The following is a 23597-nucleotide window of genomic DNA, read 5'->3' as shown; positions in this document are numbered from 1 at the left end:
TAGGAACCTAATCAAGGACTTTGTTAAATGGTGCGACTCAAACCACCTACAATTGAACACCAGCAAAACCAAGGAGCTGATGGTGGATTTTAGGAGGACCAGGCCCCTCATGGACTCCGTGATCATCAGAGGTGACTGTGTGCAGAGGGTGCAGACTGGATAATAAATTGGACTGGACTGCCAATACTGATTCTCTGTGCAAGAGAGGACAGAGCCGACTATACTTTCTTAGAAGGCTGGCGTCCTTCAACATCTGCAATAAGATGCTGCAGATGTTCTATCAGATGGTTGTGATGAGCGACCTCTTCTATGCAGTGGTGTGCCTCTTCTATGCAGTGGTGTGCTGGGGAAGCAGCATAAAGAAGAGGGACGCCTCACGCCTGGACAAACTGGTGAGGAAGGCAGGCTCTATTGTAGGCATGGAGCTGGACAGTTTGACATCCGTGGCAGAGTGACGGGCGCTCAGCAGGCTCCTGTCAATAATGGAGAATCCACTGCATCCACTGAACAGGATCATCTCCAGACAGAGGAGCAGCTTCAGTGACAGACTGCTGTCAATGTCCTGCTCCACTGACAGACTGAGGAGATCGTTCCTCCACCACACTATGCGACTCTTCAATTCCACCCGGGGGGGGGGGTAAATGTTAAAATTATACAAAGTTATTGTCTGACTGTATACCTGCATTGTTTTCGGCATTGTTATGACTCTTTAATTTAATATTGTTCTTTATCAGTATACTGCTGTTGGAGTATGTGAATTTCCCCTTGGGATTAATAAAGTATCTATCTATCTATCTATCTATCTATCTATCTATCTATCTATCTATCTATCTATCTATCTATCTATCTATCTATCTATCTATCTATCTATCTATCTATCTATCTATCTATCTATCTATCTATCTATCTATCTATCTATCTATCTATCTATCTATCTATCACACCCTTCCTTATTTTCCAGCTTTCTATATCACACAGAATGAAAGGTTAAATTATGGCCAAACATTCTATGACATGTACACAGCTGTTCAGTAGGTACAATAATGTGTCTATTGTTCGGTGGTCTTTTAAATGTATATTAAATGCATAAGCAATATGGAGACAGCAATGTCGAATGTGGATAAAGTAGATCTGAACAAAATTAAGATTCATTGACAACTTTATGGAAACAAAACAAGCCCTAGGCATTACTAATCGATCACAAAGTGATTCATCCAAATAGCAGGCAGGTCCATTATTTTCAAACAGGAAAATAAACTTGTATATCTTTTATTAGAATTCTTCAGCCATGAGAAATTCTGTCATCAGATTAGAAAGTCCAGCACAAACCCAACTGTGGAATGCCCAGGTGGGGGTGGGTGGCTATTAGCTGAGGTCTCCAGTGGCCTTATTCTTTAGTTTAGTAAAGAAGCTGCCGTTTACTGACTTTGAGGGCCTGGATTTGCCGCCAGCCTCTTCATGCATGAGCATTGATTTCTTGACAAAGATGGGTGCAAATAAGAAAAATGCCTTGTTTGGTACAAAGCATTGCTTTCTTCACACGTTTTTTGGCATTCTTTCTGAACTGGATAGCTGGCCAAGTGTTTTCCGGGTTCTTGTACAGTCAGCTTTCCTGATTAAATGATTTAGTTGACAGATATCCAACAAATTGTTGTTCACAACCAAGTGTACCTGCATTTATTTGTTCTGGCCCATTTGTAAAGGGGGTTTACCTGTTCACTTAATTTCTTACCTTTCATTTAAGTGACATGCCTGCCTTTACAGCTGCCAGTAATGAAATTCTAGTTACAGGAGAAACCAGGAAGCTAGGAATCCAATTATAGATTGATAAGACTTTACGAGTCTACGCAGTCACAGTCATGTGGGGAACATCTACATCCACCTGAACATTTGTGGTCTAAAGTACACCTCCTGCACCATGACAGAGTCAGCCAGTTTTGACCCAACCAAGAAGCAGTTTGGACTCATGTATGGATGGAAGGGCTGCCACCTTAATAACAATGTCCTGTTAATTTAAGATGAGTAATAAGCATGTTACAATGCAGCAGCTTACCATCGCCATGTGTCTTTTTTTCACATTTAGGGTCACATGGTCAGTTCTGTGGACAACTTTTTGGGTCATTCAGATCAGCGTTTGCATCTCCAGAGTCTTCATTGCTACTCATTTTCCTCATCAAGTTGTCCTTGGTGTATTTGCAGGTATAGTAAATATTTACTTGGAGTAAATGTGAAATAAAATATGTAGGCTTCTAGTACTGGAAAATCATTTGAATTTGCAAATATCTATAACTGTCGTTAACTAGCTTTGATATTTTGATAAATAGAGAGTGAGAGATACAGATTAATAGATATTAAAGGCACCATATAACAAGTAAACAGGGTTTTTTAAGAAACCAGGTGTCTACTTTAACTGTGTTACTCACCTTATCTCAGTTTTGTGTGTGTATAAACTCACTCATTGTTTCTCCATCTCTGTTAGATGAGATGCTTAGGCTGTTATCTTGTCAAGATGCTGTCAGAGTGTGCAGCTGTTTGGAGGGTTGAAGGTTACAGAAAGCTGCATACTCCTAACCTCCTCCTCCTCCTCCTCTTCCTCATTGTAACTGCTGTCACTCAGATAAATTTCTTTTCTTTCCATAGGCATGCTGGTGGCCGAAGTTTTTCAACACATGCCCTGCATTCAAACTGCCAATCTGCAAGTCTACTTGAAAATCAGCCTGTTGCTCCTCAGCACTGCACTCTCATTCTACCTGACCTTAAAAATGATCAACGTTGATCTCTTATGGTCAGTCACCAAAGCCAGGAAATGGTGTGCCAACCCGGAGTGGGTCCACCTGGACAGCAGCCCCTTTGCGGGGCTAGTGAGGAACCTGGGGGTTCTTTTCGGCTTGGGCCTCGGAATAAACTCCCAGATGTTTAACCAGAGCTGCAAAGGCAAGAATAGCTGTAAGACTGGCTTCAAAGTGGCATGCATGGCAGGAACGTTGGCTGCCTTGCAACTCTACGAGTTTGTGACAATCCCCACGCAGGCAGAACTTCTCTTTTATGTGCTGACTTTCTGCAAAAGCTCAGTGGTCCCACTGACAGTTGTGGCCTTCATCCCTTATATCATTAATTTACTGATGGGAAGCCGGGAAGAGAAATCCAAATAAGCTCAGCATATAGGTGGCATTTTGTGAAGCACTTTGCCAGTTTTTCTCAGCATGTGTAAATTAGCAAGCGAGACTTGACATATGCCTTAAGATTCCTTTACATCTTCATTTCATTTCCATGTTTGCTAGATGAGCCTCCTTGGGCAAAAGAGACTTTTTTTTTCCTGTGTCTTCTAAAGATTTCAGATACAACTGGCACAACACACATAAGTCAATAACATTGATGCGTGGAACTCTGATGTAAGGAGTTCTATGGAATCAATTTTTTTAAACATAAAATCTGTATTGGGTTGACAAGAACATGAATATCAACCAAGATAGATCAGGTTAAGATAAATCTTTAAATAAGAAACAGGATGTGGAAAAAAGAAGCCCTAGGGGATAGTAGAACATCTCTTATATGGTACCACTGGAACCAAATAGTAAGGCTCAGCAATGCCATAGGGGCAGAATGGAACCCCGAAAGGAAAAAAATATTTCCAGAGGATGTTTGAAGACAGCTTACCCCGAAAAGGAGCTGGGGTGTCTGACAATTTACTTAGCGTGAAGGGTTGGCAAGAGACCACACATCCAATGGGGCAGTTTGAGGTGTCTCCTCATGGGAGAAACTAAGTTGTCTTCTGTAGACAGAGGGTGAAGCTGTAGGTGGTGGTATAAGACTTGGATACACAGGAGGAAGAACAAGCAGCTTGGCAGATCAAGTGTAAAGGTCCACTGGGGGTCACTAGGGGGCATTCTGGTTTAAACTTGGGGTTTAATTGACTTAATGGGAGGAAGTGTGAATTCATTTGGGAGAAGATTCTGAATGCGGGTCATTGGCAAGAAGGGGAGGCCACAAATATGTGTGAAAAGAGGCAGCGTGTACTTGAGGTGGGCAAGTGGGTATGCCAACCAACCTGACTGAGAAGGACAAAGGCACTACTGGAGGAATACAGTATAAATTGTCTTTGATGCTTCCTTTGTTACTTTGAGTTTTTCTTTTATTCATCCCTCTTTTTGTGTCTTTGCAAATAAATACACTTGTTTTGAGATGTATGGCTTCCTTGGCATTATTCTGGGTGTCGAGAGACATTCCCCTTAGACTCTATCTTCACGTCATTAATCTGGAATTCATAACAGCCATGCATCAAAATGGTGGTTGCATAAATATTTAAGCAGAGTGTGGCATGGCACTACCTAACTTTCAAATTTACTACTGGGCAGCAAATATATAAACTGGCGAACATTCATGAATTTACAACAGCCGGGTTTGCAATGGAAAACAAAACCTGTTCTAAACCTTCTTTGTATTTATTGCTTTGTCCGCCATTCATTACTATCGTCAATTTACCACCAATCATTTAAAGAATGGAACCAATGCAGACACAACCCAAGGTAGAGGAGATCTTATTTGTTGCTCCTATACCAGATAACCTACTCAGTGTCTAATTTAAAGAAATCACTAGATCGCACTGCGATCTTTATACAGACAATTTATTTGCATCTTATTAACAATTATGTTCCAGGTTTAACTTTTCAGCTACACTAATTTTTTCCTATAACCAACTTTCCATATCTCACATTCAAATCTATAAGATAGGCTGAACTCTTGATGAAGATTCAGACAGCATTTCAACCAAATATAAAAATATTTCAAAAAATCTACTCTTCAATGATCCTAGGGAATGGTGGGAATAGGGCCTTTCAATTAGAGTAGAACACACTCTAAATCTATAAGCACTAAGCATTCCATTACTCAACCAAACGTCTTCCATCAATCACATTTATCTCACTTAAAACTTGTCAAAAGCTTACTCAAGATCCAATCTGCAAGTGCTGGCTTCTAGCTCCACATTCACTAGGCTACGTGTTTTGAGAATGCACTAAGGCAGTGGTGGTTCAGAACCTCTTCTAACGTTCAGAAATTGTCTGGGGAACTGGGGAGGGCTTTTGCATACACATTGCTTGTTTAATATTGTTTTTTTCTCTTCATTATTTGCTTAGATAGATAGATAGATAGATAGATAGATAGATAGATAGATAGATAGATAGATAGATAGATAGATAGATAGATATGCTTTATTATCCTCTTATATCTTTATCATTAGTTGATTCATTGAGGTTCTTTATCACTGTCTCTGTGTGTGAGTGTGAACGTGCCAGATCAAGGCTAGGTGTGTTCCTGGGGTCCCTATAGTAAAATAAATAAATCTCTGTCTTCGGACAGTGTGAATCTTAGCATCTTCACAACAGCTACAATTTTCATTTTCCAGTGTAATTTATTTAACAATATTTAAGCAAAAAAACACCTTTTGTTCATTGTGAGCATACGACTGTTGACATGGCATGTGGATTATGTGACACAAGTAACATGAGATTTTTTCATGGACGTTTTTTGATAGTATTTGCTGTTGTCCAGTGTTGGTTACCATTGGGTCTCTTTCAGTCAGAGACTGTTGTGTCTGTTGTGGCGGATGGCCGGGACGCCCCTTTGACACTGGATCCAAGGGAGCAGCCATGGGATGCACACTACGTCCCCTGGAATACTTGGTGACAGCCCCCCTGGGTTGCATCGGGGCCACAATTGTGGAACACCAAAGCTTTTCTCTGTTGGGCTCCGTGGCCACCACCAGGGGGAGCTGCACAGCTTCCTGAACCCATGTGGGCTGTAACACAGCGACACCCGGAAGTGCAGCCTTAATTAGGTCAATTATCACTTGAAGCACCTCCGGGTGGGCTATAAAAGAACCTGGCAGACACCACTTCGGAGCCAGAGTCAGGAGGAGGAGGACAACACTTGCTTAGAGGAGTGGTGGCGAAGGAAGATTTGATGTTTTGTTGGTGCTTGCTTTTTGTTTTGTGTACTTCCAGGACTGTGTTGTGTCTGTGGGTACGAGGAAGGCATAACCCACAGACGAAGAAAATAAATCTTTTTTGTTTATTTTTCACGTGCCTCCGTTGTCAGTCTGTGTCGGGTGCCTATATTTTTTTTATTTTACTTTATTATACTTTATTAATCCCGAAGAAAATTACTTGTTTTTTTTTTACGCATACCCCTTGGGGTCAGAGCGCAGGGTCAGCCATTGTACAGCACCCCTGGAGCAATTGAAGGTTAAGGGCCTTGCTCAAGGGCCCAGCAGAGTAGCATCTCTTTTGGCAGGATTTGAACCAGCAACCTTTGGGATACCAGCGCAGATCCTTAGCCTCAGAGCCACCACTCCGCCCAAGGCTATATAGCACCTTGTTACACTGTACACCATGAAAATATGAAATTACTTTTTTTTCTTGGCCATCACTACAAACTACATGGGGCAACTACTGTAACATGTAAAAAAAATACCATTTTTGGTTGCCGTATTACTTTAAGAGGTCCTATCTCTCTGCATTATTTTTGCTATAATACAAAAAAGTAATCATTTTTGAGTAGAGTATTCCTTTAAAATGTATTATCTCTTTGTATGACTTCGTATTACTTTTGTCTATTAGATAAACACATGAGTCTGTCTTAACTGTAGAGAGAATATTACAGTAGGAGATGCTGAGAAGCCACAGTCACATTTTTTGGGGGGATTAATTATCCGTTTGTTAAGTCTTATAGATGCTCAGATATCAAGTTAGCCAAAAATCACATCCCTGGATAAACAATAAAAAAGAAAAAGTTATTTGTAGATTGAAAGTTGCTATCCACAGTATGTAAGTTTATTGAACAGCCAGTCTTAACAAGAAATAAATATTGTGTGGCGGACGGCCGGGTCTCATGACCAGCCGGGACACCCCTTCAACGTATGTCCTGGGTGAGCGACCGTGGACTACTCAATTCGTCCCCCGGGACACTTGGTGGCAGCCTCCCTGGCTGACGATGGTGCCTCAGTTTCCCGCAGGGTTCCATGGGAGGTGGAGTCATCCACAGACCTGTTGGGATCTGGGGTGGCCGCCAGGGGGAGCTGCATGGGTCCCGGAGCCCTGCTGGACAAATCTTCAGCCCCACTCGGAAGTGCAATTGGAACCAGGTGGTCAATCACCATGAACACTTCCAGGTGGGCTATGAAAGGGGCCAGCCACCACCACTCAGAGGCCAGAGTCAGGAGGGGAGGACAAAGCTTCAAGGGAGGAGTGGTGGTGCCAGAAGGGTGTGTTTTGGTTGTGTTTAGTGCTTTGTTTGGGACTGTTTTGTGGCTGGAAGGATTACGGGGAAGACGTGCCCTCCAGCTGAAGAAAAATAAACCTTTATTTGATTTTTCATACGTGCCTCCGTGTGAGTCTGTGCCGGGTCGGGCGCAAGAAGGCGCTATTGTTACAATTGCTAAAATAAAACTCAGTTACCATTAACTGTAACTGGCTCACCTTTATTGAATATGCTTCCTATATGACAAATATGTTTTGAGATTTTTCAGGTAAGGAAGAACGATGTTTGGATGTAAGGTGGCTATTCGCACTCATATGATGTGTTGTATGTTGATTAGAACATGTAAGTAAATATTACATTGTGTAATCTCCACATATCAACTAACCTATATAAACCAACAGCTATCACCAGGTCTAAATACGACAGAAAACACTATGAGAGAAGAAATACAGAAGACTAATTTAATACATCAGTTTTCACATAAATCAGACACTTCTTTCTTGGTTCCATCTAACCCAAAAACTGACACCTTTCAGGGTGCTCAAAATCGTTACGACTGCACTTGGGTCCTGCTTCAAGTTCAATTTTCCTAAAGGGTTCCCTTGACCTTTGGGTCCCTAGGCCTGAGACTCGACAGGTTCTTTCAGCTTTCCATGCATGCCCTGCTCCTCACTGGACTGGGCAGGTAACCTGGCATTTTATTTTCATTTATTAGTTCTAGAAGGTAAGGCCCAGGTGTTTCCAAGGGAATTTGTGGCCCTCTTGGACATACTTGAAAGTCATTGCAGGCACCTGGCCAGTCTGTAGTTGAGTTTGGGGTTGGGAGTGGCAGTGGGAGAAAGTGAAGTCAGATACGATATTGGAAAGGTACAGGAGATAAGAAAAGGAAGTTCTGTGTTGGTCCTGTATGTCGGTTTTTACACTGGACAAGGGTTTGAGTTTTGTTTTAAATAGGCCCAGTTGGGCAGCCAGGATTTGCTCTTCAGCCAGGTTTGTTTGGTACTTTGTGGTGTCCCTTTTTTATCCCTCCCATGTATTATCACTGTACTTATTACAAACTCATTTTTGCATTACTTGAATCTCCTTGGTATGTATTTTGGGTTCTGGAATGGATTAATGTAACTGTGGTCACCAGAGGTAAATGGCACACAAAAGGAAGGGCAAAGGACAAAGAGTCCATCAACTCCTGACTCACAACACACACTCACATTCAATTATGTCAGGCCAGTTCAGGTTCACCACTTAAACTAACATTGACATCTCTATGATGTCAAAGGAGATGCACATGAAAACAGGTGGATTATGAATCTCCTTCAAAGGGGGCCAGGCTAGGATACGAACACTTTCTTAAGGGACTGTGAGGCATCACCATGCCTTCCAAAATCATTGCAATGAATAGGAAATGTTTTTAGCATGCAATTATCTAAAAGACACAAATATATCCACAAGACACAGAATAAACCCAGGAGATTGATAAACACAAGGATGGTTTTAAAGAGAATCATAGCACTTGGATGCCAGTGTCTATGTGTTGAATCATTGGAGAAGAAATCCTCAAGAGGGTGGAATTATTTTTCTTTGTGTCGTTGCTGAGCAGCATAGTATCAATGGTGGATAACAGGAGGCCATCATGGTGGAGAATGTTGAATTCACAACAAAGGCAATGCTAAAGTCACATTGGTAGGTGAACTTGGAGGAGAAAGCTGCAGTTAGCAATCAGAACAATAAGAACCTCCAAATGTGAAGCATGATGAGGCTCTCAACAAGATGGCAGCTAACTGATGGGAGCTCCAGTAGTTACCAGTTTGTAATAGGCTCCTTTTAAGGCCATGAGCTCATCATGATTTCCCTTCTCAATGATGTATCCATTGGACATTACAGCAATGATATCAGAGTTCTGGATGGTTGATAGGCGATGAGCAATGACAATGCAGGTACGGCCTTGTCTGGCTTCGTCCAATGCATCTTGCACTGTCTGAAAGAAGAGAAGAAGTACAACATGTTTTAGAAAACCCTGTGATAGGGTGATGGGGAACCACCAGGATGACACACAGATAGGCCATGAGAGAAAGAGAGAGAGGGAAACACCAAAAGCAGTAGAGGTCCTGATGATAATGTGGAAGCACAGGAACGGCTAGGGAGCAGTCTGTCTTATATATATATGTAGACATGAATAGGCCATTCAGCTCAACAAACTTTACCATCCCTATCCACTTAATCTTCCAAAATAACATCAAGTTGAGTTTTGAAAGTCCCTATAGTCCTACTGTCTACCACACTACTTGGTAAATGATTCCATGTGTGTATGGTCCTCTGGGTAAAGAAAAACCTTCTACTGTTCCTAATGTGCAAACTTTACCCATGTTCTCGATGAACTCATTTTAAAATAATGCTCTCAATTCCCTTTATAATTTTAAACACTTCAATCATGTATCCTCTTAATCTCCTTTTGCTTAACCTGAAAAGGCTCAGCTCTTTTAATCTTTCCTCATAATTCATCCTCTGTAGCCCTGGAATCAGCCTAGTCGCTCTGCACTGGACTGTTTCCAATGCTGCTAAGAAGGAAGTGCATAATGTTCATCTAGAGTCCTAGAGCAGCTACAAGTAGGGGCACATAACACTGACCTTCTGGAGGCTAAAAAGGAAAAACAAGATGTGGCATCACTTCCTGGCCACTACTGGACATATGGTCTCAAAAGAGTATATACATGAGGCCAAACTGTCCACCTTTTAAAGTAGGCAGCTGGGGTGCTGCCTTGGAGACCTGACATTATAGGAGGTGGAAGGGACAATAAAAACCGTTAGCGAGAACTGTAGTCTGGAGTTCCTGGAACAGATGTAAGGCTGACAGTTTCTGTTTTTATAATAGATGGACAGACATTCCTATCGATCGTTGTGACCCTGAGACTAGATCATCAGTGTTTACAATTGTGACAAGATCAGACCATTCAACCCAACAAGCTTGTCCATCCTATTCTCCTAAATCAAGGTTTGCAGGCCCATAAAGTCCTGCTCTCCACTGCACTACTTGGTCCTTTATTCTATGTGTCTGTGGTTCTGTTTGTGAAGAAAAGCTTCTTAAGGCAAGCCCACTTACACACCATGCCTTGCATTGGCACTTAATTTAGTACAATCACTAATCTTTCATGTGGTACTTTACCAAAAGCTTTTGAAAATTAAGATAAATGACGACATGTGCACCTCTCTTATTGTATGTTTTTGTTGCTTCTGCGTAGAATTCCAGCATATTACTGAAGCACAATGTTCCCTGCCTGAACCAATGCTGACTATTGAAATCATATACAGTACCTGTTCTAGACATGTGCTGCTCAATCTTCACCTTAATGATTCCTTCCATTATTTGTTTCTGTAATTCATGTTAAGCTTACTGGCATATACAGTAGTTACTTGGATCAGCCCAATCACTTTTTTATACAACGGGATATTTGCTAGCCTTGTCTTTTGAAATTTTTCCAATTTGCAGAAATATCAAAAAATATGTACAGTATCAAAGATTTATGTATTCATGAACTTCCTTAAACAGTTGAGGATAAATATTATCTGGTCCTAGTGATTAGTTAGATTTCACTCTGTTTAATCCAAACTGTACTTCTCCCTTTACAATTTCTATAATCACTAAGTACCTCCTTAGTAGTCCCTGTTACTGCTGGGAGGTTAACAACTTCTTCATATGCATAAACCTTAATAAAATGCAAGTTTAGAGCATTCATTAATTTATGTTTTTAAATTTGCCCTTTGTGTTTCTGATACACTTTACCTTCACATTGACTGTTCTTTTACTATTAAATATTTGGAAAGAATCTCTTTGGCTCATCTATCTTACTTTCTACAATATTTCCAGCTGTCTTTTAGCCTCCCTAATATCCTTCCTAACCTTTGCTCTCTTATGCCCTATATTAAATATTAGAGCTTTAACTAACAAGACGTTTTTTATCAACGACATTATTAGTGAAAAAAAAATAGATTTTATTGCACTAAGTGAAACGTGGCTTAGCTCAGATGGCGCAGCTGTTTTAATCGAATCTGCGCCTCCGGATTACAGTTTTACTCGTGCTGATCGCCAAGGAAAGAGAGGTGGAGGGCTAGCAAACATTTACTCTAGCAGGTTAAAATGTAAAAATATCAGTTTTGGTAAGTTCAAGTCTTTTGAGTATCTAGCCATTGTTATTCAGGGAGATTCTCACGTTCTAGTATTATCCGTGTATAGACCTCCTAAATTCAACGCGTCTTTCTTTGAGGAATTCTCTGACTTGATGTCAATCTTAATTACGAACTATGACGCACTCTTAATAGTCGGCGACTTTAATTTTCATATAGATAATCAATGTGACCAAAAAGTAAAAGAATTTATGAACCTCCTGGACTCTTTTGATTTGAGACAGCTCGTTAATCAGCCTACACATAAAGCAGGTCATACGTTAGACTTAGTAATTACTAAAGGACTAAAAGTTGATATAAAGCAGGTCATTGATACGGGTCTTTCAGACCATTTTCTTCTACTTTTTAATATAGAAATAATGATAGAAAACACTCATGAGAAGCATATTGTTAAAAAACGCTTCTTTGACTCATCAGCAACTTTAAAACTTACAAACATTCTAACCAATCAGTCCGTTTATAGTGCCAACTATAATAGCGAGGAGAATGTAAATAGTAAGGTGGAAAGATTTAATACTAAAGTGAGGGCTGCTGTTGACATAGTTGCACCTGAAAAGACAGTTAAAAAATCTTCTAGCATTGTTATACCTTGGAAGACCCAAAGAGTGTCTGATTTAAAGAGAACATGCCGTAGAGCTGAGCGTAAATGGAGGAAGACTAAACTAACTATTGACTATGAGATATTAAAAGTTAAAATAACAGAATACAATAACACAGTTCGTCTTGAGAGGCGCTGCTATTTCTCTAAGATTATAAATAACAATGCTAGTAATCCCAGAGTCTTATTTTCGACAATTGATCATCTGTTAAACCCAGGTAACTCAAAGGAATGCCTCCTAAGTACTTCCAGTAAAACCTGTGAGGCTATCGCTGTATTTTTCAATCAAAAAATTAATGATATTAGAAATAACATAGTATATCTCCCCAACACTAAGGATCCCCCGAAACCCCAGTACTCCATAATAAATAAATTAGAGTCTTTCACTAGGATAGATTTACCTGATTTACATAAAATAATTTCTCAAATGAAACCATCCACCTGTGCCCTTGACCCAATACCAACAAATTTTTTCAAAGAAGTATCGGGTGTGCTTATTGATAATGTTCTTGACATAGTAAATTCATCATTAGATACGGGGGTCTTCCCAGACTGTCTTAAGACTGCGGTAGTTAAACCCCTACTTAAGAAAAATAATCTCGACCCCTCTGCTCTTGAAAATTATAGACCCATCTCTAACCTGCCTTTCTTAAGTAAAATTCTAGAGAAGGCAGTCATTATGCAGTTAAATGAGCACCTCAATAAACATGCTATTCTTGATAAATTTCAGTCAGGTTTTAGAACAAATCACAGCACAGAAACTGCACTCGTTAAAGTAGTAAATGACTTGCGGGTAAATGCAGACAGAGGCCATTTATCTGTTCTCATCCTCTTAGATTTGAGTGCTGCATTTGACACTATTGATCATAATATTCTTAAGAATCGCCTTAGTCAATGGGTGGGCCTCTCTGGCAGTGTCTTAAACTGGTTTGAATCCTACCTGGCAGGGAGAAAATTCTTTGTTAGTTGTGGTAATTATAACTCAAAGACACATGATATTCTATATGGTGTTCCACAAGGCTCTATCCTGGGTCCGCTGCTCTTCTCAATCTACATGCTTCCATTAGGTCAGATTATCTCAGGACATAACGTGAGCTACCACAGCTATGCTGATGACACACAGCTGTATTTATCAATAGCACCTGATGACCCCAAATCTCTTGATTCGCTAACACAATGTCTAACCTGTATCTCAGAATGGATGAATAGTAACTTTCTCAAATTAAATAAAGAAAAAACCGAAATCTTAGTGATTGGCAATAATGGATACAATGAGGCTATTAGAAATAAACTGGATGCATTAGGATTAAAAGTCAAATTGGAGGTAAAAAGCTTAGGGGTAACCATTGATTGTAAGCTGAATTTTAAATCGCATATTAATAAAATCACTAGGACAGCATTTTTTCACCTAAGGAACATAGCAAAAGTTAGACCTCTATATCATCGAAAGATGCAGAGAAATTAGTTCATGCGTTTGTCTTTAGTCGGCTAGATTACTGTAATGCACTCCTCTCAGGACTACCCAAAAAAGACATCAATCGTTTGCAGTTAGTGCAGAATGCAGCTGCTAGAATCCTTACCAGGAAAAGAAAATCCAAACACATTTCTCCAGTTTTGATGTCACTACACTGGTTACCTGTGTCATTCAGAATTGACTTTAAAATTCTGCTTATGGTTTATAAAGCTTTAAATAATCTCGCCCCGTCTTATATATCGGAATGTCTGACACCTTATATTCCAAATCGCAACCTCAGATCCTCAACTGAGTGTCTCCTTAGAATTCCAAGAGCAAAACTTAAAAGAAGTGGTGAGGCGGCTTTCTGCTGTTTATGCACCTAAAATCTGGAATAGCCTGCCAGTAGGAATTCGCCAGGCTAATACAGTGGAGCACTTTAAAAAACTACTGAAAACACATTACTTTAACATGGCCTTCTCATAACTTCACTGTAATTTAATCCTGACACTCTGTATATCCAATTCATTATAATAACTATTCATTCAAAATTTGTACTAACCCCTACTCTCTCTTCTGTTTCCTTTTCCGGTGTCCTATTGGTGGTGGCTTGTGCCACCACCATCTACCCAAAGCACCATGATGTTCCAACAATGATGGATGGATTAAAAGCCAGAAGTCTGTAGTTAGAGGAGGAGTTATTAATCTTAGACGCTTAGTCTAGTCTTATACATGGAGTGCATGACTTTGGAGAGCCCTCCTTAGTTAAGCATAGGACAATCAATGCAGAAAAACATCAGGTTGAAAATGGAGCTCACGCCAGCTGTATTGGCTCCAAAGCAAGGAACCAACCCATCATAGACCATACACACACCTACTGCATGTGTCTTTGGGATGTGGAAGAAAAACCAGAGCCAATTGATATAAGGAGAACATGCAAGCTCAATACAGACTATGGCCAGGCCAGAATTAGTGCCCAGAACTCTGGAGCAGTGTAACCCTGCTGTTCCATAGTGTACCAATTTAGTTTCCAGTCAAATGAGAACAGATTTCAGCTGTTACCTTTTCACTTTCTGTGTCTAAAGCTGACGTGGCTTCATCCAGCAAGAGAATTTTGGGATCTCGAACGATGGCTCTGGCAATGGCAATACGCTGCTTCTGTCCACGAGATAGCTGGGAACCTTGTGCCCCAACATTTGTGTCGTATTTCTGTAAAATAAAAATAATAGCACTTATTTTGCTAGATTCTGCTGCACAATTGGTAATTACAAAAGCCTGAGTTGGCAAAGACCATGATGGAGAAAAAGACCTGCAGTGAGGTGTGCCAGGAGTGCAGCCACTCTAAATGGAATCATGTGCTGACCCCTAGTGGTCAGGTGAGAGACAAGTGGCCCCCTACCTGTCGTTCCTGTTTCCAACCTCCCCAGCTATGGGCCTTGCACTGCCACCTGTATGCTATGAAGTCTTATGATCTCTTTGATTGTTCTACCATGACAGAGTCCATGTTTGACAAAGATTGGAGTGGAAGATGCCATTATCTATCTGCTTCACAAGACTAGCAGTACTATATAGACATCTCTGTTAAAGGGTAAGCTTAGAGATATGCAGGTAGATGAGCCTATGGTATTCTGGATAATGGACTGTCTCTCTGGAAGACTGCAGTTGGTGAGGTTCAAGGACTGTGTCTCCAATTTGAAATAATCTTGTCACCTTTTCTGTTCACTTCAGACTATAAATATAACACCAGGTCATGTCATATACAGAAATTCTCTGATGATTCTATCCTAATGGGATGTATTGACAAGAGGGAACAGAAAGATTTGTCCACAATGACAAACTGGAGTGGTATAGTAACACAGGGAAAACTTGAAAAAAGGGCAGAGGAGACTCTTTTTTTTTAGGAGGCTCTGTTCATTTAATGAGGGTAGTGACATCCATTACATGTCATATGACTCTGTCATAGTCAGTGGTCTGGTAGGTCCACCAAATCAACAAACTGATTAAGAAGGCAGACTCAGTTATGGGGCACACACTTCACCCACAGGAGGGAGTAACAAAGGAATAGAATTAAGACAAAACTGATGGCCATTCTGAACAATGCTGCTCATCCTCTCTCTGGCACACTATAATTAAGTATTTTCAGCCAACAAGACATTCAGCAGAAGTGTGTCAAGAAATGCTATTGGGGCTTCTTCATACCAACAGCAATGAGCCTGCAAAGCGCCTCACCATGGCTATGACTTTTCTCTTATTATTAGTCAAGGCATAAGCTTTCTTCTTTTTCAGTCTATCTATCTATCTATCTATCTATCTATCTATCTATCTATCTATCTATCTATCTATCTATCTATCTATCTATCTATCTATCTATCTATCTATCTATCTATCTATCTATCTATCTATCTATCTATCTATCTATCTATCTATCTATCTATCTTCATCCCCCACAATTCACCATTTTGCTCTGTAGCCCATATGCCCACCACCCAGGAAGGTGAGAACTTACATTTGGCAGTTTCATCACAAAGTCGTGCAGCTGGGACTTTTTCGCAGCAGATATCACTTCGTTCATACTGACTTCCCGAAAGTTGTTCCCATACTTTATATTATCAGCAATGCTACAGTCAAACAGGATGGGCTCTTGAGATACAATCCCTATTTGGGATCTTAAAAAGGACACGTTGACTTTTTTTGAGTTGTGGCCATCGATAAGCTGAAAGCGAGAGCACACGAGAAGTCTGCATTTAACTGATAGGTCACTTAATGTAGAAGGTAACATCAATAGGCTTTATTATTATTAGTCATTTTGCCTACACCTTTATCTAGGTCGACACAAAAATCAATGCACATAAAGAATATTTTGAGTGATTAAAAAGTTAACAAGCAATAGTGAATACATTTTAAAGTAGAGCACAAGATTTGTTCCCAAGTCAGTGCACACTAGAAGTTAACAAACCACTGTTGGCTTAGCATTGATTGTGTTAAAGAAATCTTAGACATTCAGGATGGGCAAAAATGGGCAAAAATCCCTAGCTGTCCAAAAATGCTTTGTGAAGGACCATGATGGCCTGTGCATCAGTGCATTAAAAAAGATTTTTTTTGACAAATTTTTAAAAAGTGCTGGATCGACACATCAGGGTGCCTGTGTCATGGGTGCACTCACACCCATAAAGCTTTTGTTTATTAATACTGTAGCACCAGTGCCAAGTGCCAATATGGATTATTTGTTCTTTACATTTCTCACTGTCCTTAAAAGGATCACTTTCTGTTGCTGCACTAGATGGAATTCATTTGCAACTGTGCATGCTTGCTGTTTTTACAGGATCCCGTGCCACAGGCTCTGAAGCTGCTCTTTTGCATGATGAAATGTCAGTTCATACTGTTGGTGGCTCATCCCTGGCTGATGCAACTTGTCAGCGCCATTACATAGCCCCTCCTTTTGAAGTCGCTGTCCCCAGCTCCTTGAAAACAGAGTGGTGGTCTTCATTTTTGCTACAGTTGTGTGGACAGTGACAAAGTCAAATCAGCAAGCGTCTTGAGCATTTTATTGTCAAGTGGATGTCATGCAGTGCAGTAGAAATGTTAAACACTGCACTTCTCTACTATGATCTGTCAGTTATATGTGGGCAGGCAAAGTTCCTTTCACCATTCTCTTGTCTGTCTTCCTCATTGAACCAACACTGCAAACGGTGTTCCGGACCACAGCTTTGACACTCTCCCCCCAACTGCAATGCCTCTACAATTCGCCTCCTCCATTACCAGTGCAGTCTTACCACTAGCCCAGCTTCACACGGCTTACCTGGGGTCAATGGCAGCTCGATATGACACACGTATCCTAGCTCCAAGAGACCAAGTGAAATCAAAAAATCATAAAGAAAGAAACAAAAATGGGGGGAGTGGATAAAAATGACAAACACGCAGAGAAAATATCTTAAACCAGTGGAGAGGTATAGTAGATGTCCTGACAGTCCTTCAAATGCCTAGTTACTCACACACTGTCGGGTTCTGCTGTTGTTTAGGAATACTTGGGTGTATTTCCTGTTGTTTGTCATTGGCTTTGTTTTTGTCAGTAGTTTTATTTTGATGTTTATGTCATTCATTAATTTTTTCACATTGTTTATGATATTGTGTTTTTTGAGCATTACTGTTGTTGTAAAGGATGCTCTGCTGCTGTATGGTTACTAGGAAGAAGATAAGTCTGTGACTGGGGACTGCCGTAATCTTTGGTTTGAACTTTACACAAATAAACAAGTAAAGGAAAGACTTTTTAAGAATGAATAAATACATTTCAGGAATAGCACATGAAATGACCCCGTGACCCTGTGTTAGGATATAGCGGGTTGGACAATGACGGACTGACTGAATGATTGTCCCAAATACAAAATGTTTGTCTGATCAGTCAACCACTGCCCATTTGTTTGATCACTGCTTTGCTTTCCTGCCTACCTTTATGAATAGATGTCCTTACTGGTCACATATTCACAGCTACACTCACTCACATCTGACCAGTTTATTGTAGACAATCAAACCAACATTGAAAAACGTTGGGGTGTGGGGGAACACCAGAATGCAGAAAAAAAACCCACACGAACACAAGGAAAAAGTGCCAAATCCACCAGTGGCCAGGTAGGAATTCAAAGCTAGGTTATTTAATTTGATTGGAAGCTACACTTATCACTGCACCATTGAATCCTTTCTTGGATTTCTCAGCACGATGAAACGTCCACCATCAGGAGTAGACAACTATTAAATCCTGTGTGAGTCACTCACCATTTGCAGGGTACCATACCTCTTGTTCATCCTGTGGCAAACACCTAGCCACCAAGTCTGCTGCTAATCAACCAGCTTATTCGACTAATTGTCCTGTCTCTCCCTTCTGTTCCTTTATTCCACACAAACATATCTGACTTACCACTTTTCCTTGGTCAGGATCATAAAATCTTTCCAACAGCTGGACACTGGTACTTTTTCCACAGCCACTGCTACCTACAAAGGCCAGGGTCTGTCCAGATTTTACAGAAATTGTCAGTCCCTTCAGTACTTGAATGTCTGGCCGTGTAGGATATGTAAACTTGCAATCCATAAAGTCGATATTTCCTTTAAAGTTTGACTGTAAAATAGTAAAATGAAAGGAACCTGAATTAATGCAGTTAATGAAAAATGATGTTCTTTTTGTAAACGTTTTAATTCTTGCTTACCCACTTCTCTCCTTTCCCATCATAAACACTGATCTTTGGGACTCGATCAAGTAACTGGAAGAATCTTGCAGCCGATATTTTAGCCTTGGCGTAATCAGGAGTGTAAGATGAGGCTCTCCCAAGGGCAGTGCCACTCGTCACAATGGCAGAAATGACTCTGAATGGACAAAAATATAGAGGGATCAGGGTAATACTGAGAAGACAGTAGATCGTGTTAAAGAAAGCCCATCTTCAAAGTTGATAGTGCCTTGACGACACAGTAGGCATCACTGCCATCCCAATGATCCAGAATTGTAAGCTCAAATCGTGCACTTAGTGGATTGAGTACTCCATTTTTCCTCCAATATCCCAAAGCAAATACAAAGTTAGTTTGACTGGTAATTTGAAATTGGCCTCTGTGTAGACACTGCAGTGCACTGCATGCCCTGTCCTGGCTGTTTCCTCCCTTGTGGTCAGTGCCAGGATCAACTCTGGCTTCCCACAGACTCTGAATTGGATTAAGTGGGTCTGAGTGTAATACGTTATCTTCACACAGTACTACTCAGAATGCAAGAGTGAGGGTAAAAGTGGATAAAGGCATGACCTGAATCCCAATACCATTGACGTACAGCCAGATCACCTGTGCTATTCTGCATCCACTGTACATGGCATGAGCATCACTCTTTCCGACAATTCATCTTTGTGATTTTGTCTGAATATTTTCCCAAATTAATTTGACTTTTAGGTAAGGGCAAAATTTTCTGGGCCTTAGAGGCATGAGATGATTGTGAGATCCTGGGGTGCCTACATCCATGAGTATCTACAGTTTCCTGGGACATCGAAAATCATGAACCGATAACCCTCAAGAAAGAACGTGACATGGGTCGACTGTGTAGAAAAAGTGTGGTTATTTCTACATGGTGTGACTGATATGTATGTAAAGACCCTTAAATGAAAGTCTGCGATGTGCACTTTTATCATGTCACTGTGACAATGCCAGTCCCCTACAGACTCCCTCTTCCAACATGGGAGTCTGTGGATCCAACACTGTCGATAGTTATGACTAAGATGAGGACAATTCAATGATGATACCAGAAAATGGTGGAAAAAGTGCTCAAGTGCCTTTATTAAAAGCAAAGTCAAAACACAAGTAAAACCAACAAAAGTCCCAATGGTGCAGTGTTCAAAAAAAAGTATATATACAAATCCATAAAATCAAATGAAACTTGGAGATAAAAAAATAATCAATAAATAAATCCATTTAAATCCAAGGTTAAAATGCAGTCTAACTTGCTCCGATCTCTGTCCACCTCCTTCTTATGCTCCCCGGCTCACCCATTGCTCAAGTAGCCAGCAGAGACTCAGCGGCCATGAGCTCCTTTCGGCCGACCTCCATCTTGGCTGCCACCAGGCATCACGGCCAGACCGTCCAAGGTCGGCTTTCCTCCCTTCTTCCTTCATGCTCACATAGTCGCACCTTGGAAGCCTAGGGAGTGCTCCTGCCTTGCTCGCCACACCCCACCTGGATGTTCATTGTGGCGAACTAGCTCCTAGAGCGCCACAGCTAATGCTCCTTCACGGGGCCCCAGCTCGTGCTGTCTCCTTCTTCCAGGTGGCCAGATCCACCTGCTAAAACTGCCTTTTCATGACTTTTAACCTCTTTCCTTCTTTTCTTTGATTTTCTCCCCCCTTTCCTTGTGCCAACCTGTATATATACACTCACGTCTCCATGGGTGCAGCGCCTTAATCACACGCTGCAGGAAGCCAATGAAGCAATCAGAGGCGTAGCTAGGGTTTTCAGTGCCTGGGGACAACTGAAGATTTCGCGCCCCCTCCTGTTTGCCAAAAAGCAATGAGGAAGGGAAAGAAAATTTAAAAAAAATGTGGCAGTCAAGCATGTTAGAGTAGTGGAGGGGATAAAATATTGTCTGTTGGGTATGTTTTTTATTTACTATTTAGTGCATTTAAGAATGGAAAACATTTCATTCTAAAATTTCGTAACATCAATTTGGCGCCCCCTGGAGCTACGCCCGGGAACAGATGTCCCCCCTTGACCACATCCCCCAGCTACGCCACTGGAAGCAATTGAGAATGATCGCACCCACACATGCAGGTGCGACTCTCTCCAACTACCTCATTAACTCTCCACGGTCGTGCAATCGTGCCCACGGAGAGCGACATGGCTATATGGATTTAAACTGTATGGAAGCTGTGAACCCGCTATACCACAGTCACATCATTGTTTGATCTGTAATTTTAAACCATAAAGCAGAGGGGTAAATTAAGGAAAAGATGTGTCTTTGTCCCAGACATTATAGAGGGCACTGTCTTAACTTTAATTTCTAAAATGAAGCCCACTACTTGTTCCCTAGATCCAGTGCCAACAAAATTAGTAAAAAGTACAATGAATGTTCTTGCAGCGCCTATTCTAAACATTATCAGTAGTTCATTATTGCATGGCACAGTACCTGATGCACTAAAAGTGTCAGTCAATAAACCATTACTTAAAAAGTCAGACCTTGACCCACACATACTAAATAATTATAGGCCTATTTCAAATCTACCGTTTCTCTCTAAAATACTAGAAAAAGTAGTCGCCAATCAGCTTCATTCACACCTTACGCATTACAATTTATTTGAGAAATTCCAGTCTGGTTTTCGCACTGGTCATAGTACAGAAACGGCACTAACGTGCATTATAAACGACCTTCTGATATCCTCCGATGAAGGAAACTCCACTGTAATTATGTCGTTGGACTTAAGTGCAGCATTTGACACCACCGACCATTCTGTTTTACTACACAGGCTAGAAAATGATGTTGGGTTTACAGGCACCGTGCTCGCTTGGTTTAGTTGTTATTTATCAAATCGATTCCAATATGTACAGAAATGTGCCGACAGTACTCCATCATTATACACAGAAGTTCAATATGGTGTCCCGCAGAGCTCAGTACTGGGACCTTTACTGTTTTCACTTTACATGCTTCCACTGGGATCTCTCATTAGGAAACATAATGTTAATTTTCATTCGTATGCAGATGACAACCAGTTATACCTCTCATTTAAATCAGATGAAGTTTCTCCGATGTTGTCTTTAATTAGTTGTGTTAGCGAATTAAAGGAGTGGATGAATGAATGAGGGAATGACACTGATCATAACAATATTTTGTCATCTTTTAACTCAGTTGGAATCCCAATTAATTTTACTGAATCAACCCGCAATCTAGGAGTTATCTTTGACTCTAGCATGTCATTTAAAGCGCATATTACAAAGTTGTCCAAAACATGTTTCTTCCATCTTAAAAATGTTAGGAAATTAAGGCGCTTTCTAAATAAACAGGATTCTGAGAAATTAATTCATGCATTTATCTCTAGTAGGATTGACTACTGCAATGCGGTGTTCAATGGATGTTCAAACTGTTCTTTATACAGCCTCCAGTTAATACAAAATGTGGCTGCAAGAATTATTACAAGAACAAGAAAATACAAACACATAACTCCAGTTCTTAAATCCTTACACTGGCTCCCGGTTAAGTTTAGGGCAGATTTCAAAATCCTTCTTTTAACATATAAAGGATTAAATGGCCGAGGTCCGGCTTACTTGTCTGAACTTATCATGACTTACAAACCTGAGCGCACATTAAGATCTCAAGATGCCGGTCTGCTTATGATTCCAAGGATTAATAAAATAACAGTGGGAGGTCGAGCTTTTAGTTACAGAGCCCCTAAACTGTGGAATGGTCTGCCTGCTACTATAAGAGATGCCCCTTCGGTCTCAGCTTTTAAATCCCGGCTGAAGACTCACTACTTCAGTTTAGCACACCCTGACTAGAGCTGCTGATTAACTGTACAGACTGCATCTCTGTTGTTAGTCATTAGCACTAAAACATAAGTAACATGATAGTTAGAATTGGATACTAACCCTCACCTTTTCTGTTTCTCTTCTTGGTACTCAAATGTGGCACTTGGTGCCACGGCCCACCTGCCAAGTTATTTTGCCTGCCTAAGGTAAAGTCATCCCTGATGGAGGATTGCAGGAATCGTGAGAAAGAGGGGTCCTTTCATCGGATTGGTTGGCCCAGCACTGTTTCAGCCGTGGAATGGCCAAATGGGGGAGGCAGCTTGAAGGATGAGGTCTCCAGGACTCTAAAATTATCTAAATCTTATTATGTGATATCATCTACTGCTCCGTACTTCTAAAATTTTTTTTAATTTTTTATTGAGGATTTGTTCTGTTCTGTGTATTGTATTGTATTGACCCCCTTCTTTTGACACCCACTGCACGCCCAACCTACCTGGAAAGGGGTCTCTCTTTGAACTGCCTTTCCTAAGGTTTCTTCCATTTTTTCCCTACTAGGTTTTTTTTGGGAGTTTTCCCTTGTCTTCTTAGAGAGTCAAGGCTGGGGGGCTGTCAAGAGGCAGGGCCTGTTAAAGCCCATTGCGGCACTTCCTGTGTGATTTTGGGCTATACAAAAATAAACTGTATTGTATTGTATTTTATATATAAATTAGTGAAGGCAGTAACCACATACCTACACTCCATTTTGGAATCATCAGTTCACCTAATCCGCGTTTTTTTTTTCTTTTTGTTTTTTGATGTGAAAAAGGAAACTGGAATACTTGAAGAAAAAGTGGATATGTTGAGAAACATAAACAGCAACTAACCAGGCTTAGAAACAAGGACTCTCACCCTTCAGTATCTCTTACGGAGTTCAGCTGTGGTTTGAGGTTTGAGCTGCTGATCTACTTTGGGTTTTTATTATTTAGTTAAAATTGGTTTGACTTTGCTGTACTTTCTCCAGTTTTTTATCTTAATAAAATCTCTTAAAAAAGAGAATTCATGCTTCTTGATGTGTATTTCTTTAGAATGTGCTCTAGAATGGCGTATAATCTAGAATCTTTTGAATCATTACAGAGGTCCTTGGACAACACA

The 23597-nt window shown here is 40.6% G+C and overlaps 2 protein-coding genes across 2 annotated transcripts in view; one reads left to right on the top strand and one right to left on the bottom strand.

The window, feature by feature from the left end:
* The window catches only part of LOC114655400 (glucose-6-phosphatase 2-like), a 28819-nt gene extending 24817 nt beyond the window's left edge, over positions 1–4002 (top strand). Inside the window, exons 4-5 of the mRNA XM_028806355.2 lie at positions 2084–2199; positions 2641–4002. Of these exons, the coding sequence (XP_028662188.1) occupies positions 2084–2199; positions 2641–3152 (628 nt within the window). The 3' untranslated portion in view covers positions 3153–4002. The remainder of the gene's footprint in view (positions 1–2083; positions 2200–2640) is intronic.
* Positions 4003–7704: 3702 nt separating this feature from the next.
* Positions 7705–23597, bottom strand: part of LOC114655399 (bile salt export pump-like) — a 108038-nt gene continuing 92145 nt past the window's right edge. The window contains exons 25-29 of the mRNA XM_028806351.2: positions 18686–18842; positions 18400–18597; positions 15994–16200; positions 14550–14696; positions 7705–9232 (exon numbers count right to left, since the gene is read on the bottom strand). Of these exons, the coding sequence (XP_028662184.2) occupies positions 9032–9232; positions 14550–14696; positions 15994–16200; positions 18400–18597; positions 18686–18842 (910 nt within the window). The 3' untranslated portion in view covers positions 7705–9031. The remainder of the gene's footprint in view (positions 9233–14549; positions 14697–15993; positions 16201–18399; positions 18598–18685; positions 18843–23597) is intronic.

This window comes from Erpetoichthys calabaricus, chromosome 8 (genome assembly GCF_900747795.2).
Source record: "Erpetoichthys calabaricus chromosome 8, fErpCal1.3, whole genome shotgun sequence".
Taxonomy (NCBI): domain Eukaryota; kingdom Metazoa; phylum Chordata; class Cladistia; order Polypteriformes; family Polypteridae; genus Erpetoichthys; species Erpetoichthys calabaricus.
Note: the sequence above shows the minus strand (reverse complement) of the source record. Positions and strands in the feature narration are given on the sequence as shown.